Source organism: Muntiacus reevesi, chromosome 18 (assembly GCF_963930625.1).
Source record: "Muntiacus reevesi chromosome 18, mMunRee1.1, whole genome shotgun sequence".
Taxonomy (NCBI): Eukaryota; Metazoa; Chordata; class Mammalia; order Artiodactyla; family Cervidae; genus Muntiacus; species Muntiacus reevesi.
In genome coordinates this window covers 23,392,703-23,411,908 of record NC_089266.1, presented here as the reverse complement: position 1 = coordinate 23,411,908, position 19,206 = coordinate 23,392,703, and the positions used below count along the sequence as shown (strand labels likewise).

General features: G+C 46.7%; 1 protein-coding gene across 3 annotated transcripts in view; it reads left to right on the top strand.

Annotated features, from left to right (window-relative positions):
- The first annotated feature begins 6,067 nt into the window (after positions 1 to 6,067).
- Positions 6,068 to 19,206, top strand: part of SOCS7 (suppressor of cytokine signaling 7) — a 33,746-nt gene continuing 20,607 nt past the window's right edge. The window contains exons 1-5 of one of the 3 annotated variants that reach the window (XM_065909078.1): positions 6,068 to 7,149; positions 14,539 to 14,603; positions 17,171 to 17,275; positions 17,751 to 17,852; positions 18,735 to 18,865. In XM_065909078.1, the coding sequence (XP_065765150.1) occupies positions 6,182 to 7,149; positions 14,539 to 14,603; positions 17,171 to 17,275; positions 17,751 to 17,852; positions 18,735 to 18,865 (1,371 nt within the window). In that variant the 5' untranslated portion in view covers positions 6,068 to 6,181. The remainder of the gene's footprint in view (positions 7,150 to 14,538; positions 14,604 to 17,170; positions 17,276 to 17,750; positions 17,853 to 18,734; positions 18,866 to 19,206) is intronic. The other 2 variants (XM_065909079.1, XM_065909080.1) reach the window with 2 other exon arrangements.

Here is a 19,206-nt window from a genome sequence, read left to right as displayed (position 1 = left end):
CCTCAGGGCAGCCTGCAGGGCCCTGGAGGCCAGACTGCCTGTGGGATTTGGTGGCTGCAGTGCTTCCACACCTCGTATCCTCGTTTCCTCTCTTCCTCTCTCTCTCTCATGCTTACGCTGTCTTGCTTGGGTTTTTTTTTTTCCTTCTAACATCATCATCTGGCTTCTGGACGTCAGCATGAGGGCTCTGCTCCCTCCTCTCTCAGTGTGGCCCCTCACTGCAAACCCTCTTAATCCTGGCACACCACTCTTCCCTCCCACTCTTATCCAATATCCAGGCTCCCTCCCCCTATTCCCCACCCTACATCTGCTCCAGAGAGAGACAGAAGGGAGGGGGGATGAAGGGACCAGCAGTTCTCTCTCTTCCTCTCTCCCTCCCTCTCTGCCCTTTGCTCCATTAGGAGAGATGGGAAAATCCAGGATGGGGCACCATAGCAACCGCAGATGAGCCTGTGCCCCTCGCTCCACTCCTCTGCTCCACTTAGCCTCCTGGCAGCAATTTCGACGGCCATGATAAAGGGCCAAGCTGTAGCTCCCCGCAATCTGCTCTAGCTGCCTGTGGCTCCCCCGCCCCCCTCCAAAGGATGGGCAAGAGAGCTCAATAGAGCCATAATTGGTGTGTGTACAGACTGTGGCAGTGTACAAAGTCTTTTTCATGTGTGTTATCTCAATGAATCTTCCTCATACCCACCTGTGCTGAATGTTCTTATCCCAATTTCACAAACAGTAAGGTTCAGAGACTCACTTAGCTGCTGCATTTGAGTTGAGACTCAAACCCAGAGCTCTGACTCCCCTACAATGTCCCAGCTGGGACACTGGTTTTTCCCTTGTCTTCAGACCTGCAGTGAAACATCAACTTTTCCTGAGTACTGAGCCTGCTGCCCTTCGGACGAGAACTATACCACTGGCTTTCATGGTTCTCAGGAGCTCAGACTCAGCCTTGAATTACACCATCAGTGTATTAGTCAGCTTGGGCTGCCACAGCAAAATACCATAGACTGGGTGGCTTAAACAATAAGAGTATATTTCTCACAGTTCTGGAGGCTACAGAGTCCAAGATCAAGGTGCTGACCAATTTGACTCCCTCCTGAGAGCTTTCTTCCTGGTTTGCAGATGTTGTTGTTGTTTGTAGAGACCATGTGTAAAGCAAGGGAAGTTTTTAGCAACCACCACCCAACCCTTCCTACCTACACTCAGGGACCTGGGGCATCAAAGGCTTAAGAAGGGAGGTGGGCAGAGTGAGAAGGAAAGAAACGAACAGCACATGCACAGGAGCCAAATCCCTGGGTGACTTGTGATGGGAAGGTGGTGGGAGAGGGACAGAGAGGAAGGGTGAGGCTTTGTTTTGTGGCTGACTTCAAGAATCCACACACTTCTGGATCCAACAACATCAACTCCTACCATCACCCTGTTATTCATCCTTAGAAACCTCAAGAAAGCCTCTGTATCGAGGAGGAAAGCAAGGATCAGAGCTGAAACGCCTTCTCTAGGATCAGGCTGTTGCTTGTGATGGAGCAGGGGTCCACTACCCCACCCAGGGGAGCCTTCCTTTTCCTGCACCACAGTGGTTAAGATTCTGTACTTCCACTTCAGGGAAACAGGTTTGATCCCTGGTTGGGGAACTAAGATCCTGCATGCCAAGCAGTGTGGCCAAAATGAAACAAAACAACAAACAACAAACGCCTGGTGGTGGGGGAGTCCTGCTGGGGGTGGAGTGGGGTAAGAGAGTAAACAGTTTTGTCTCTGCTTCTTTCACCCTCATTTTGTCATCCTCAGCCCTGTCTTCTTTCTCTCTTCATGAAGACCATGGCTAACCTCTCCTTTTCCCAGTCTTCTTACCCACCACATCCTTCTCCCTGTTGGACACAGTAACTGGAAAGCCCAGAGTTAGCACTGTCTGAGGCAGCTTCCTTGGATCCAGAAGGGTGTGGATTCTTGAAGTCAGCCACAAAACAAAGCCTCAGCCTTCCTCTCTGTCCCTCTTCCACCACCTTCCCTTTGCTGATCTGTCACCCAGTGATTTGGCTCCTGTGCATGGCTCTCTGTTAGTTTCTTTCCTTCCCAGTCTGCCCCACCCCCTTCTTAAGTCTTTGATGCCCCAGATCCCCGAGTATAGGTAGGAAGGGTTGGGTGGTGGTTACTAAAAAGTTCCCTTGCTTTAACCATGGCCTCTACAAACATCAATTCTGCTTTGGAACCTTCATTGGGAATGTAAAGGGTGGAGGAAGAGATGGAGGCTAGGGGACAACTCCCCACAAAATCCCTATAATGTTAGAACTAAGGTGCCTACAGCAAGTGGTCACTGGGGTCAGACTGTATCACACATCCATACTTCCCTCCTTTGCCTCTCTGATTCCATGTGCTAAGAGAGAGGGGTGGCAGGGGGCGGGCGTGGTGAGCAAGTGCCCCATTCCATGTTCTTGGTATTACTGGTTACTGTTAGCCAAGAGCCAACAGGACACTTTTGGTGAAGACATAATAGTTGTTTTTTCCTCCAAGAAGTTTTTCATAATAACTAATGTCTGTATAGCACTGTAGCATTTGTTTCCCAGGTGGTGCTAGTGGTAAAGAACCGACCTAAGTGGTGGGCTCTAGTCCACAGGGTTGCAAAGAGTCTGACACAACTGAGGTGACTTAGCACACACGCACGTAGCAGTTGCATGAAAGTTTTCATTTAATCCCTACGACAGCCCCATCAAGGCGGGATTGACCTATTTCTACAAATGAAACACAGGTTCAAAGGTGTTTTAATTATGTGCTCTTGGTAATATGTTGAGGAAGTGGCAGGACTAGGACTCAAACTAGATGGCAAGCTCCAGAGGGGCAGAGACCGTGCCTGTCTTACTCATCACTGTACTCGAAGCCGTTGCTGAATGAGAGCGTGAACTCAAAACTGGTTTAGATTCTCTGTGTTGTTTTTGCAAACCTTTAAAACTAGGGTTCGACTACTGCAGAGACAACTTATATAGCCCTCAAGAAAAAGGTATCTATGGACACAAAATCCACCCAACACACACTCACACAAATCCAACTCACCCAAAAATACACTTCCTTTGCTTGGAGCTTAATTTTCAATATTTTTTCCAGGAACTGGGCTACAGGCCCCTGGATATTAAGGGAAATGGAAAAAGGCAGCATTCCTTGTCCTGCGTTAGAAAGAGCCTGTGCACATTCCCCTTGGACCCTGTGTGTTCTGGGCTGGTGGATATAACCCAGGGGGCAGAAACAGCCAGCTTCCCTCTGGGGCCAAGAAATTAGCTGGACAGCAGAGGGTGCTGCAGAGCTTCAAGACCTTGTATTGATGGGGTAATCTGTTCCCCAGCCAGAATTTTCCAGAAATAACCAGGGTCTTTTTTGGGTGGTCTTCTTAGGCCTCTGGTGTTCTATGATAATATAGCAATTTCTCTTCTTTTTTCCAGAAACTTAAGTGACACCTAAGAGGGAGCTGAGGGAGAGAGGGTAGAAAATATACTCTTTGGGATCAGAACTGGTTTTGAATTCCACTGCATCTTTTTGGACTGTGTGACCTGGGCAAGGGAGGCTATTAATTCTGTTGTGCAGAATCAGAGATGAATTTGTATCAGGAGTCTCTTATAAGCATGGAACCATCATTCCATGTATCAAGGGCCTACTCTGTGCCAGGCAGTCCGTGGCACTGGAGAGTCCATGATGGAACAAAAGCAAACTAGACCCCTGCTCTCACGGAGCTGATGGTTTAGTAGGGAAGACAGACTTTAATCAAATAACGCCACAGACAGATGACAAATCACACTTGTGCAATTAAGTGCAACAAAAGAGTAGTCTTAGAACTCAGGGAGGAGGAATTACCCAGGCAAGGAGATTTCCCTGAGGTAGAAAGGAGTAAGTCTAACTGGAAGGATGAGTAGGAAGCAAAAAATGGAGGGAAAAGGCCTTTCAGGAAAAGGGAATCACTTATGTGATGGTCATAAAGTGTGTGAGCCTGACCCAGGGGGCTACCGGAACTGCAGGGCAGAGAGAACAAGGTGGAGCTTGGTGGAAAATGAGGCCAGAGAAGCAGGGGTCGGATCACACAGGACCCCATAGGCCTCCTTAAGGAGTTCTATCTTTAGCTTAAGAACAATGAGAAACCACAGAGGGTTATAATCACAGGCTACTGGCAAATATTCAGTTTTAAAAGGTCTCTCTGGCTATAAAACTCAGAGCAGATGGCTCGAACATCTACCCCTCAATGCACCTTCAGGTACTAAAGTTGCTAAATACTGGTAGACAATCCTTCCTCCTTATCCTTTGCATCCCTCAGCATCTCTTCATGGGATGATTGCAGTGGGACTGGTCTCCCTGCCTCCAGTCACACCTCCTCTACACAGGCTTGGTTTTATTTGATCTTCACAGCATGCTTGCAGGTAAGCAAAGGAACAATCCTTATCCTGAGTTTGCAGATGAGAAAACTGAAGTATAGTGGTGATGTGGAACTGGCTTGTGAAAGACCAGTTAAAATTTCAGAAATTTTGTAAGCCAGTTGTTAAACACAGCCAATTATTGAAAATTAAATCAAACAAACCTATAACTAAATTTATTAAAAACAAAGGTAATAAATTCCCAAAACTCATCACTTCTTAATAATTTTACTGTTATTATTTACCTATGCTCTTGAGGCTATTTGTATTACTGCTTCTGCTACAAAATATGAAACTACCACATAAGAGTATTCTCTGTATTCAATAAAGTCAGGATGGTAGATTGAAACCAGCCTTGGTGGGAATCTTTGCACCATAGAATTGGCAAACACTACAGAAAGGGACTTGATTTATTGTTTCATTCTTTATCTAGATTTAAGAAAATAATGGAGAATAATAATTCTGACTTTAAATGAATGTATTATGCCATTACATTCTGGATAGACAAAGCTTGAGGAAACATTCTTTCAGTTATTTGAAAACTGTTTTCTGATCAGCAAGGAAGTTGCTCCCATAAGTGACAGTTAAGACGTCTTTGTTTATTCATTTTTTTCTTACACTGACACAGAGGACATCAACTAATAACCATGACACAATTACATTCCCCCCCTCAACCGAAACCAGTTTGGCTACCCATATAGGAGTTTGGCAAAAATCAATGAAAGTATTCTGTGAGAATAAATTGGTTATAAAGAATTTGCAAATGTACATTATTATTTGTAAATTCTGTGCTACATATCCTTTACATCAGTACTGCTGCTGCTGCTGCTAAGTCGCTTCAGTCTTGTCCGACTCTGTGCGACCCCATAGACGGCAGCCCACCAGGCTCCCCCCGTCCCAGGGATTCTCCAGGCAAGAACACTGGAGTGGGTTGCCATTTCCCTCTCCAATGCATGAAAGTGAAAAGTGAAAGTGAAGTCGCTAGGCGTGTCCGACTCTTAGCGACCCCATGGATTGCAGCCCACCAGGCTCCTCCGCCCATGGGATTTTCCAGGCAAGAGTACTGGAGTGGGCTGCCATTGCCTTCTCCGCCTATATCAGTACAATTTATGATAAATTTATGTACATATATATCATATGCATACATCCCCCTTTTCTCCCAACAGTCGGCTGTTCAACATTTATCAGCACAGCCCTGGCTCTAGAACATATTCCTCACGTGTCACTCTATAAATATTCACTGGATGCCAAGGCGGGGATACAGTCAATGAACAAATGACTCGTCCACGGTCACACATCGCAAGCTGCATAGGTAGGACCAGAGCCAGAGGTATTGTCCTCCCAAGGCCAGCGGCTCTCTCCCAGGACGATACCAGGCTTTCCGGGGCCATCCCACCTTACCCTCAACCGAAGGGGTGGTTTCGCCCAGAGCGCCCGGGAAGTGAAAAACCAGGGTCGGAGTTGAGGACTAAAGACCAGGCGAGAAGCAGCTCACGACCAATAGCGGCCCAGGCCTCACGCAACGTCACTCTCGGTAGAGGCCAGGGCGAGCAAGCCCTGGGGGAGGGGGCGTGACCACCATCTCCCGGAAGTGACGCAATCTGGGGGCGGTGCTCGGTGGCGGCGACGCGCGGCCTGGGCTCGCGCTGGGCTCCGCGCGCCCCCCGCCCCCTCTATGAGGCAGAGGCCGCGGCGGCCGTTAGCGCTGTCGCTCCGGGGGCCGCGGCGGGCGGGGCTCCGGCGGGGCCTGGCCTAGTCCCCACCCCAGCTCGGCTCCCAGCCGCCCGCCCTCCCTCTCCCCAATGCAGGGGGCCGAGCTCCGGGATGGCGAGGCGGCGGCGGCGGCCGCTTCGTACCGCGTCCTGAGCCGCCTGCTCGGCTATGGAGAGGCGGCCCCCGAGCCAGGCCCGCCGCCGCCGCCCCCGGGCCATGGCCCCGCGCCGCCACCCTTCCTCGCGCGGCCCGGCCCGCGGGGCTCCAGGCCGCCTCAGCTGATGGTGTTCCGCAACGTGGGTCGGCCGCCGGAGGAGGAGGACGCGGAGGCGGCCCAGGAGCCGGGACCCTCGGAACTGCTGTGTCCCCGGCACCGCTGTGCCCTGGACCCCAAGGCCCTGCCGCCGGGGTTGGCGCTAGAGCGGACCTGGGGCCCGGCGGCTGGACTAGAGGCGCAGTTGGCCGCTCTGGGGCTCGGGCAGCCGGCGGGGCCGGGGGTCAAGATGGTCAGTGGGGGTTGCTGCCCGTGCCCGTGTCCTCCGCAGCCGCTCCCTCCGCAGCCCCAGCCGCCTGCTGCCGCCCCGCAGGCCGGGGAGGACCCCACGGAAACGAGCGACGCGCTGCTGGTCCTGGAGGGCTTGGAGTCGGAGGCAGAGAGCCTGGAGACTAACAGCTGCTCGGAAGAGGAGCTCAGCAGCCCGGGCCGCGGAGGAGGAGGGGGCGGCCGGCTTCTACTGCAGCCCCCCGGCCCTGAATTACCCCCGGTGCCCTTCCCGATGCAGGACTTGGTCCCTCCCGGGCGCTTGAGTCGAGGGGAGCAGCTGCAGCAGCCTCCCCCGCCGCCGCCTCCTCCTGGGCCCCTCCGGCCACTCGCCGGCCTTTCTCGGAAGGGCTCCCTCAAAATCCGCCTCAGTCGCCTCTTTCGCACGAAGAGCTGCAACGGTGGCTCTGGCGGTGGGGATGGGGCCGGCAAGAGGCCTTCTGGAGAGCTGGCTGCTTCAGCTGCGAGCCTGACAGACATGGGCGGCTCTGCGGGCCGGGAGCTGGACACGGGGAGGTGAGACCGGCTCGGGGGCATTGGGGCTGGCTGACAAACTTCCTTTTCTCGTTTCATTTCCCTTTTATTCTACTGCTAAAAAGATCCTGACAGTTCTTAAGATGTGGCCTTCATCAGGAGGCAGAGACTTGGGGCTAAAAGTGGTAGTATCGCCTAATAGGTCAGAGCTGTTCTTCACTCCCCCCCCACCCCCACTTCTCAGCTGGTTAGCATCTCTCTAGTTGGGCGGTGATTTGAAACCACCCCGCCGCCACCCCCGCCCAACTTTTAAAGTTTTTTCAAGGTATGTGTCTACCATTACCCCTGGCAGGAAGCTTGCTGGAAAGGTGTGGCCTTTGGGGCCGAAGGGTTTGAGTTTGACCACCTTGCTTATTCTTTCTGTGTACCAGCACCTCACACTCTTCACGCTCATGCATGCAAATGATGTGACAAACTTGTGTAGTTGTAGGCCAGCAGTTAACTGGGCATCTCTAGTCAAAATTTTAATGTTTTCTTGATTGGTTTCTTAGACATGGTATCTCAAGCCTGTGTGCTAACCACTGTGAGAATAGAAAATAGCATTGTTCTCAAACCTGTATGAGAATTCTAAGTATGGTGTACATGCATACTCATTGTGTCTGATCTGCAACCCACCAGGCCCCTCTGTTCATGGAATTTTCCAGGCAAGAATACTGGTATGGGTTGCCATTTCCTCCTCCAGGGATCTTCCCCACCCAGGGGTCGAAACTGCATCTCTTGCGTCTCCTGCATTGGCGGGCGGATTCTACACCACTGGGCCACCTGTATTGGTACATGAATTCTACCCCAGTTGGTGAAAATTCCAAACCTAGACATAGAGTTTTTTCCTGCATTTCTGAAGTGCAGACAGCTCTCTGACATCCAGTGTTAGATTTTCCCTTGTGGTAATTGCCATTGTGGTTTGCACTGCTGAATGGGTTCTTAGAACGTTTGGAATTGGTTTTGGTGCAACTCATGTGTTGGATTCATGAGATGCACCAGCAGCCACAACCCAAGCCTGAAAAACAGGTAGACAAATTGAGAATTTTACTGTGCACCAGATTCACGTGGGGAGCTTTGGGAAAAGATCAGATGGCCCCCAAATTTGAATTAAAAAAAAAACCTCCCTCATATGATCTGGACTGAAAATCACTCATCCATGGACTTCTCCTTTCTTTTTTTTTCCTTTTTTTTTTGGACTTCTCCTTTCAAAGGAAATTTTTACTCCAAGAGGAAAGCATGGGGTCATTTTTTTGTTGTTTCTTGGCCGAGTGGCCTGGGGAATCTTAGTTCCTTGACTCAGGGATGGAACCTGTGTTCCCTGCAGTGGAAGTGTGGAGTCCTAATCACTGGACCGCCAGGAAATTCCTGGTCAGTTTGATTTTGTTGCCTTTTCTGAACAGCTTGCCAGGGTCTCATCTTGGGATCAGACAAAACCTAAACTCCCTGAAGAAACCAGTAAGTTGATGCGGGTTATCCCTTCAGGTAAATGTGTATTTCACCATTTGCTTCCCAATGAACTCATGCTGGGAGTTCAGGTCTGAAAAAGCGTGTGGCTGCTGAAGCAGCTTTTTTCTGGTAGGCTCTGCATTCGATGCTCCACTTAGTGGTGTAGATGAAATTTTCATTTTCTGGGGGCAGGGCAGGATTGAAACTGTGGGTAATGACCTAGGATAGATTGCTGATTTTCTTGTGGTTTGTCCTGCCTTTGTTCCATATTGACCAGGACTTGGTCTGAGATCCCAGAGACGCCAAATATGAGGTGTGGCGTGAAATTAGCTGCAACGTCTAATAGATTAGGAAGAGGAAAAGGCATATAGCATTATACGGTTTTTTGCCTTTGGAAGCAGAATTTAATGGTCATTGGCTGCTGTGTCACCAACCCTCACACTAAGCACAGTACCGATTTCTCCTGCAGAGCAAATTGGTCTGTAGCTCTGCAAAGAAGCTTAGTTCAGGGCACTGGAGAATTACATTTTTTGGTCCAAGAACTTTTTATGATGCATTGGAGAAGAGCTAGGTATTCGTGTATGGACGTTTGGTTGACTGCTGTTAGGAGGCAGCATGTTGTACAGAGAATATGAACATCTGGATGCCATGTAAGACTCCAACATCACCTGTGAGATGCAGGCCAATTTTGTTTTCTTCACGCTTCCCTCCTTTTTTAATCTGTAAAATGGGAGTGATTCCTGTCTTGTTCCTGACCTTATAGGAATAGAGTGAAGACGAGAGAAATTGAGATGGAATATTTTTTGCTTTTGGAGGAGAGGTAGTAAAATAGAACTGGGGAAGTTTTAAAAAATGCTTAGGATTTGGTACTGTTAGATTTTCCATAGCTTACTATGTGCCAGTCTTGCTGGCAGTCTTGCAGCTGTGAGAAACTTGATAAGTCTGGCCAGGGTAGTTGTGATTTTTATGGATCTGCACCTCCTTAGTAAGTCTGCCCTGTTGGGAGGAAGGATAAGTTTGGATTTTTAGCTTGTTCTCTTGTTTCTATTGGTAGGACCTGGAAGCCATGAGAAGTGTCAGCCTTTTGCCAGAAGGTATATGCCTGCCTTCTTATTGTTGGTTGGAGTTAATTATGAGTCTCTGCAGTCTTTGCTGTATAATTTGGGGCTTTTGCAGTAACCTCTGGGCATGATTCTCTTTGCTTTTCTCAGCATTTACCTTTCCCACAGCTATCATGAGAAAGTATCTCCAACAATCATTTTTTTTTTTAATGTTTATTTTATTTTTGTCTGTGCTGGGTCTCCTGTGCTGTGCATAAGCCTTCTGTAGTTGGAGTGAGCAGGGGCCACTCTTGGTTGCAGTGCACAGGCTTCTCATTGCTGTGGCCTCTCTCGTTCCGGAGCGCAACCTCTAGGCTTCAGTAGTTGTGGCTTGTGGACTCTGGAGCACTGAGTCCGTAGTCGCCTCAGGGTATATGGGATCTTCTCAGAGCAGGGGTTGAACCTGTGTCCCCTGCACTGGCAGGCCGCCTCCCAACCATTGGACCACCAGGGAAGCCCTCCTACAATTATTTTAAATTTTATTTATTTTTTTGGGCAGTGCTGCACATGGCACGTAGGATCTTAGTTCCTTGACCAGAGGAACTAACCTGCACCCCCTGCGGTGGAAGTACAGAGTCTTAACCACTGAACCACGAGGGAAGTCCCCCTGTGATCATTTTACAAGACTTAATAGTTTTCCATATTTAAAAAAAAATATTTATTTATTTGGCTGTGATCTTTAGTTGCGGGACACAAGATTTAGTTCCTTGACCAGGGATTGAACCCAGGCCACCTGCAGTGTTAGCCACTGGACCACCAGGGAAGTCCCTTGTATTATAACATTAAGCAAAACTTTAGTTCCTTTCAGATGCTTTGGAGTCTGCCAAGTTGACCTTCCTGGATACACTGAGTCTTAGGTCCTGAGGTCTAGTATGAGTTAGCGTAGAGGACTCTTGAAGTGAAGGAATACATAGGCTTACCAGCTAATCAGGTTTCTGTTCTGGAGAACTGGGCTAGGCTGTGTAACACACATATGTTGAAATTCAGAGAGCTGGGCTTGATGCCTATGGGCTTCAGTGTTATATAGGATTGCTATTTCAGGAAAACCAGTGAAGTTCCCTTGTCTGGTTCACATATGTTTAGCTGATTGTCTTCCTTTGTATTTGGTGAGAAATATCATTCAACCCGACTTTTTTGAAGCATTCCATAATACACATTTGGTTGGAAATGGGTACCTTGTTCATTTCTCAAGGGTTTTTTTTTTCCTACTTAATGGTTGAGGCTATTACTGGCAGTCTTCATAGTTGTGAGGTGGAAAAATGGAGAACAGTTTTGTAGTGGTTTCCTATCTATTTGTTTGGGAAAAAAGATACAGTTTTGGAAAGAGAGGCTGCCTTGGCGTCAGTTTGGGGCCCTGCTGTCATGGATAGACCTGGCAGACATGAGAAACCCTTTTCTCTGTTTTCTTGGGTCTTCAGGTCTAAGAGAGTCTTTTTGAGAAAGGGCGTGACATACTGAGAGAAAAATGATTTTATGGTGTGATGAAGAGGGTCTGTCTTTATGTGTAGGTTTTGGGTCCATATTCTGTTGATCTTTTCAACTATTTTTCCACAAAGTGGTTGTAATTGGCAACTCTGTTTTGGAATGAGCAACCTGGCTTTATAAATCTCTGTCCATTTGAGTCTTGTGTCTTTTACTCCTTTACATTTTGCTCACTGACATCATTTCTAAGCTTTTAGACCTTGGGCTACCCCTCTGGGCTTTTCCCTGGAAGTTCCCTCCATAGGTTCTTTAGTTGGTTTATGGTGGAGTTTTGGATCTGACCTTGTTGCACAGATGTCTGTGTATTGGAACTAAAAATGAGCACATGGTTTTTGTGCCTGTAGCACATGAACAGACACTGGCTTGTAATGTGTTGGAAATGGCACAGGCTGGCTGACTTGGCACTGTATGCTTTAACAGGGGCAGAGGTAAATTGTGGCTGCAAAACCTGATATTTGTATCCCTACTTTAAAAGTTAGCAGAAGACATGTGTAAGTCTTAGGACACTGTAGAGGGGATTTATGGACAAGAGAGAAAGGGCATTACTATGTTGTTGTTTGTATTTTAGCTTTCAGGGAATTTGAAAAGTGGCCAGTAGTTATATCAATGTGTTGTCAGCCTGTCTAGTCTAATGCTTTTAACTCCTTTTATCCCACAGATCTGTTGCCATTTAATTAGTAATTTGCAGAGTGGAAATGGACAGAGACATTTTATGTCTTTGTTACCCGAAGCACAAGCAGTGCATTGCTGACACAAAGGACTGCTAGCCGCAGAGAAGACCTAAAGTCTTCTGCTTGCCACCTGAGGCATAGCCCACCATGTCCTACCTGACATCACCCTTCAGGTCTTTCTGCTGCTAAGATGCAAGTGGTCCACTGGCAGAGTTACAGTGGCTTAACTTTGTACCTAATGCTTGTCAAGGTGATTTGGGGAGGAGAAGAATAATATGGGAATGTCGTATTGAAGGGTTAGTTAAAAATTTTACCTGGAGCCATATCACTCTTGTTGCTTTCCAAAAAACAGCATATCTAGCTTAGAATGGTTATCATTTTAAATGTTTCAGATATACAAAAAGAAATTTCTAAAATGTATATACTATAATAATAATGAAATGTATATTTAGGTAACCATCACTAAGCTTAACAAATAAAATGTTATCAGTACCTTTGAAGACCCCTGAGTGTGACTTCCTGATTACATCTCCCCCCTCCCCAGTGTAACCACCATCCTCAATTTTATGTTAATCATTCCCTTGCTTTGTTTTTTATGTTTGTCTAGATTTGTCTTTTCATGAATGACTGCCATTAGAATGCTCTCAGGATCCTTGAGACAGAAACTGCTTTGGATTTTTAGTTAGACAATATCTCCCCAAAGAGAGAAGGAAGCACTTGTATTTGTTATTAGCCTTTCAGCCTCTTAGACCTTCTACCTCTCTAAGCTTCCTTATTTGTCTGAAAAAAAAAAAAAACAAACAAAACCATTCTGAGACACTCAAATGGCTCTGCCTGGGTTTAGAGTCATATATATTTCTTTTTCTAGATCCTAGAAACTATGATTTTCTTCTTCAAAATGTCGGGGGCGGGGAGAAGATGAGCTGGAGCGAGGCGGCCTCGGCAAGATGTGTGCATTGGGTGCTGCTGTTCTTCGGTGCTCGGCACTGAGGAGCTTCGTCCTCAGCATGGGCAGATGGCAGAGTGATGCAGCTTCCTTTGAAAAGAGGCAAACAGCCAAATGGCTGAGGTGTGAACCCTCTGAGAGGCCAGTGCTTTAGGTTTCTGCTTGCTGCGTTTAGTGTTGTATCCACAAGTTACCGAATAAAAATCAGCTTGGACGCTCTTCAATCTTAACGTCCAGTGGGATTCATTTTCCGTCCCAGACCTCTGGAGTGCTGGGACTAAGCTGCAGACTGCCACAAGCAACTTTGATAAATAGAGGGACTGTGTGTGCTCCTGTCTTTTGCGGATGCAGCCACCTCTCCTGTGTGTGCCGTGGGCGGGGTGTGCACAGTGGGCACCGTCATTAGACTTCTCAAGTCTCAGCATGGAGGCGGCTGCAGAGGGAGTGTGAGATGGGTCAGGAGAGGGAGCCCAGCATCTCAGCTATTTCTGAGCAAGGTCTTCACAGTATGGTTTTGAAATTCTGTTTGAAGTGAGTTCTGAGAAGCACAGACATCTGTGTTAAAACGTAAATGCATAAAGATCTTCCAAAGTCAGATAATTCAAAGTAGGATTTCATTTTGGATTTTCTTTGCTTTTCCCCATCTCTTGGTGCAGTTGAAGTTTTATTTAAACCTTTGGGTGAGAGTAATTTTGGAAAGTGAGCCAACTCTAAGGTGTGGAGTCAGGCATTTAATTTGGTGGTGGATTTTTTTTTAAAGGCTGATTTATTGAGATACAATTTATATACCACCTAAAATTCACCTTTTTTTGTTGCTTAGTTCTGTTAATTTTGACAGATGTCAAAATCATAACCTCTTCTGCAATCAAGATGCAGCATATTTTCATCACCTCCACTTCTTTCCCTTGTAGTCAGTTCAATCATCCTGAGATGATTAGCACATTTCTAGCCAGAAAGAATTTTATCAGTCTTTTGGATTCCTTTCATTTCATTTCTCACCCCAAGCCAGTTGAAATTGGTGCAGTGTGAAGTTACCTTTGGTGTGTCTTCAAAAATCTGGGTTTTCCAGCTGGTTTGGGAGCAGCATCAAGAACAGGCATGGGGTGGTGGGGAGGCTATGACTAGCAGCTCAAAAAAAGAAGAGGCCACCTTCTTTGGGTGCTAGGCAGAGCATCTTAACTTGAAGAGGCTCCCTTGTTGGCTGTTGGCTTTGACCCGTGGCTTGGGGGCATTTTGCAGAAATCAGAGGCCTTACTGGTTGAAGATTGCATGTATATCCTGTAGTGCTATTCTCAAATCCAAAAATCTTGCCTGATTCACTTTGGGACCTCCTGTTCCTAAGAGCAGGCCCAGAGGGAAAGCTGGTGCTCTGAAGTGGCACCTCTTCAGGTTCAAGAGCCTTTCTCTTGGCTTTCCTGTGAGAATCAACTCTGCATCTGAATTCCTTCCTCTAGAAGTGGACTTACTAATTACCACTCAAGATGTTTTACTCTTTTAAGGTGATGGGTGTGGAAAGCTCCAAAGAGATTTCTTATTGCTTTGGAGGCTGGTGAATTCTGTAGCCAAATCTATTTAAGGAATCACCTTAATTATTTTATTTTTCCCTCTTTAAATTTTAGTCTTTATTATAAAAGTGCGGTTGACAATGACTTGGGTTTGCTTTATTTTTCAGTTCATCTGGAATTGAGCACTGCAGTGATTTAAATGCATGTGTGTTCATTCTCTGTGCTTTCTCACCCCTCAGGAAACCCAGGTTGACAAGAACTCAAAGTGCCTTTTCTCCAGTCTCCTTCAGCCCGCTGTTCACAGGTAGGTGATCTGTTTCTTTTTCTCTAACGTCTAAAAGCAGGGCTGTTCTGAGACGTGTCAGGAAACACTTGCAGATGCATCACAGAGGGAGCTGCAGGCATGTCTGCAGTTATTTTCTTCATTCTATGCCTGCTGGGTTTGGGGTGACGCTATTTTTATGGTGTGGAATGTGTTCTTAACTTTGTGTGCTTTATAGTTTGAGGTAGAGACTGCTTGCTGGTAATTAGGTGGCCCTGGCAGTTATGCAGGCTTTAGTTCAGGGTCATCACGTATAAATTAAAAGTAGAAAATACAAATTTATAGGCTCAGAGCACATAAAGGACTCTGGAAGTCATACAGTTCCTGTGCTTGCTTCCAAAGGGAGTTCATGGATTATCTAATAAACATGATCCACGATGATCTGGTCTATTTTTAAAGACTTTGGGCAAAGGGGAATCACATGAACTCTTGTCTTACCCATTTTGGGAGATAACAGTTCTTGCAGCTGCTAAGAGTTCTTATTGCATCTAATTTAAGTCTCTCCTCATGCAGCAGGGAACACAGTTGCTAAAGTAAGAAAGTGGTCAAATATCCTTTCACCTTCTCCTTTGAAGGGAGCTTTTTCTGGGAGGGAAACCTTTTGTTCCTGTGAGTCAGCTGTGGAGTTTCTGCTTGAATGGGCTGTAGAAAAGGACATCTGGAGCACACAGCCTCAAGTTTCAGAAACTGAGTGCTCCTCGCTGGGTGTGACCAAGAATCCTTTAAACCTAATCCTAGTTTCAAACTCTTTTGGATATTGTGTCCCTCGAAAAAGATGATTACAAGAATTGTGATCTGGGACTGGAAATTTTCAGGAAAATGTTCAACAGGCTGGTGGAACCCCCATTACTGAGTAGACTGCTGTGAACTGTCAGAACAGGTGAGTTTGGTGCCTGTAATAGGCACCAGTGGAGAAGGAGGTCCTCTGTTCTTAGCCCAAGCAAGGAATTAAAGGATATTATCCTGTAGCAGAATGTCTTTCTAGCTAGTAGTTGTTTCCCTTTTCAAGTAATGAAACTAACATTTGTAGTTTCAGGTCCCATGTTCTTATTTCAAAGAACCTTAGCTCTCTTGAATTATTTCCTCTAAGTGCTATACTACCTACAAGCTAGACCTGTCTGACCCTTCTGGAAACCTGGGCTTGTTGCATTGCTCTGGGCAGCTAAAGTGAAAGTGAAAGTCGCTCATTCATGTCTGACTCTTTGAGACCTCATAGACTGTCCATGGAATTCTTTAGTCCAGAATACTGGAGTGGGTAACCTTTCCTTTCTCCAGGGGATCTTCCCTACCCAGGGATGGAACCCAGGTCTCCCACATTGCCAGCAGATTCTTTACCAGTTGAGCCACAAGGGAAGTCCTGGGCCCTCAGTAATTAAGCTGTGTGATGAATTCCTAGAACTTCCACTGATGACTTTTGGAAGAGATTTTCTGCTTATCTTAGTGTTCAAGACCTTTGTTGGTCTTGGGAAAAAAAAGGATATCACAAATTGTATTAGGTTCTGAATGTGCAGTTCCTGGCCTTTTAGAGATATTTGTTACCTCATTTTCTTAACTGGGAAACATTAAGATTCTAGCTAGAGACTAATTCAGCTTCCTACAAAAGAAAAAGGTGTTGGAAATAATACCCTGAGGGCCAAATTAGAGAAATCCCAAATTCTGACCTGTGGATAGGATCTACCAAAACAAACTGACTCTTTGTGACCTTCAACAGAAGGTTGATAAAATAGCCTTCATTCTCTGGTGATTCATGTGGAGAGAGGGTAGCTGTGCTGGGTGGCAACAAGGAGTGAATTTGGTAGAGAACAGAACTGCATAACATGCTGAAAAGTAAGAGAAACCATGTGTACCTCCCCCCGCCCCCCCACCCAGAGTTCCTACTGAGAAGCTTCCTCTAAGCTTACCTGACTTTTGCCTGACTGTGGAAATAATTAATTATTAGGGCTGTAAATGCACTTTTCAGTCTTTGTAGCCCCAGCTGTTAGGAATTAGTTGATATCTGAAATGGTTGGGCCTCTTAGGAGTGACTATTCTGGAAAATCTCGATGTGGAAAGCCATTTAGGAAGAAGTTGGGGGTAACATTGGGATCTTTATCTGGATTCAGCTTAACAGTTCTTACATTTTAATGGTGCTTGTTGTCCGTGTCCATTTGGGCTTGTAAAAAGTTGCTTGTCTTGCTCCCCGAGGCAAAAATTGATACCCAAATCTGTAAAAATAAATGGTGTGGGTTCCTTTTGAATAAAGAAGACTTATTGTGCAAGGTTATATCCTCAGCGGCAGAGCCAGCATTAGTTGGCTTTTTCACTGTCAATCCCATGATTTTGTCTTAAAGATCCGTGATCTGTAACAGAGTAAAGGAGTGATGGAATTTAAAACTGACTTCTCAGGTGTCTGGACTGGGGGGATTCCAGCCGTGGGAGCATTAGATCTTGAACTTTCTGAGAGCCGTGGACCTCCGGCGTCCCTTGCTTGCTCTCTGCTTCCTTTTGCTTCCTGGCCTTGGCTTTGGGCACGGTGCTGCTGTAACATGCTTGCTCCATGAACCCCTCAGGTGAAACAGTGTCACTGGTGGACGTGGACATCTCCCAGCGGGGCCTGACCTCTCCACACCCTCCAACTCCCCCTCCTCCTCCAAGAAGAAGCCTCAGCCTCCTAGGTATAGTTTTCTTCCCTCTTCCTTCTTGCCCTGTGGGAGAGTGAGCTCTGTCGACCTGTTGTTTTTTGCCAGGAACCAAACAGACTCCTGGGTTTCTAATGATGACCCAATTATTTCATTTCTTGTCCCATTCTCAGCACCCCTCTCATCTCTGAAGTGGTTAAATGGGTCTCTTACCTGCATGCTGTAATATCTACTGTCCATATATTGTTTCAATCTTTATTTATTTATAAAGAGTATTTTGTTTTGAATCTACTGCCACTGGGCAGCTTTAGGGATATCCTTACTTTCCTACTTTTAAGCAAAGGAAACCAGATTAAGATGATTGTGGCCCTCTGTGCAAAAAAGATAGGGTGAAGCTCAGGCCATTTTGCCCCAGAGGGCAGCCTGATGATCCTTTTCCCTCTCCTCTGCCTTCCCTGTGCTCATTCTGTGCCCATATTTCTGAACCTCTTGCTTTTGTTCTCTCTTCTAGATGATATCAGTGGGACGCTGCCTACATCTGTCCTTGTGGCTCCGATGGGGTCTTCCCTGCAGTCTTTCCCCCTACCTCCGCCTCCTCCACCCCATGCCCCAGGTTAGCTTAGCTTAGAGGCAAGACTTGCAAGAGTGGGGAGTACAAAGTGAAACACTTTTGAAGGATGGGAGAGATCTATTTATGGAAATAAAAGAACTTAAGAGAAAGCTTAAGTCATATCCCCTTGACTGGACCAGAACTCCTTGGAAATGAGGCCAAGCACTAGTTATTTTAGCCTGTTTTCTTTATGGAGGCAAATCTGATTTTTGGTAGAGATAAAAGACTGTTGGATTTTTTTTGTCTCTTTGCTACTGAAACTTGTTTGCAATCCTCGGGTCAATATCACTTAGGAAACTGCCTTAATTTCAGTAGAGTGAGGAGGTTTAATGTGTTGCTGGTTTTCAAAGTTCTGTGGTTTTTCTAAGCTTTTAGCATTTACTGCAGCCTTGTAAATAAGTACCAAGCATTCAGTAGCCCATACCTGCTTGGCCAGCCCCCAGTGCCCAAGGGATAAAATGAATGAAATCAGCATTCTTTTCTACTTGCTTGGCAAAATCGTTGCTCTTCCTGGGCAAGTTAAATGAGTCACTATTTCCAAGGCTGCCTTACCGGCACTTCATCTCGAGGTGGGAGAAGTTGGAATCGCTCTAGGCTGGTGAAAGCCCTGAAGTAGTCACCTTAGTCAGGTTAGTGAGCTGCTGCCTCCCCCTTTCCTGGGGTTAAACGCCCCCACCCATCCTTCACAGCTTACACGAGCCCACACAGCTTTTTATCCCAGCCCATCCAGCTCTTCCCCACTGCTTTGGCTTCCACCCTTTCCAGCTTAGCTTCTAATGCCTTGCCCGTCTTCAGTTAGCATCTCTGTTTTGGGGGGAGGGAGGGTCTACTTGAGGTTGGGAACGATAAGGGTCAACAAGTGACCGCTGCTGTCTTGCCCTGCAGACGCATTTCCCCGGATCGCTCCCATCCGAGTCGCTGAGTCCCTGCACAGCCAGCCCCCGCAGCACCTCCAGTGTCCCCTCTACCGGCCTGACTCGAGCAGCTTTGCGGCTAGCCTGCGAGAGCTGGAGAAGGTGGGTGGTGCCTGAGGCCTGACAGCTTCCTCCTCTCACATTCTCCTAATTCGAAGCCAGGCTCCCCTTCTGTTCTTTTTAGAGGAAGAGTAGTTTCCTTGCTTCTGTATTTACAGTGACAAAATAATATGTTGCTATCATTAGTTCTATGAGATGTTGTAAAATTGAATCTGAAAAAAACGTCTGAATGTCTGAACCTAATGAGAAAGGTTATGGAGAAATATTTACATAGTCTAAGCTGACCTAGGTCCCTCCTCTCTTCTTTGTAGGGCTTTGGTAATAGAACTGTAAAATTATTTTTCTGTTACTTTTGGAGGCCTGAAAGTGTGATGAACCCGATT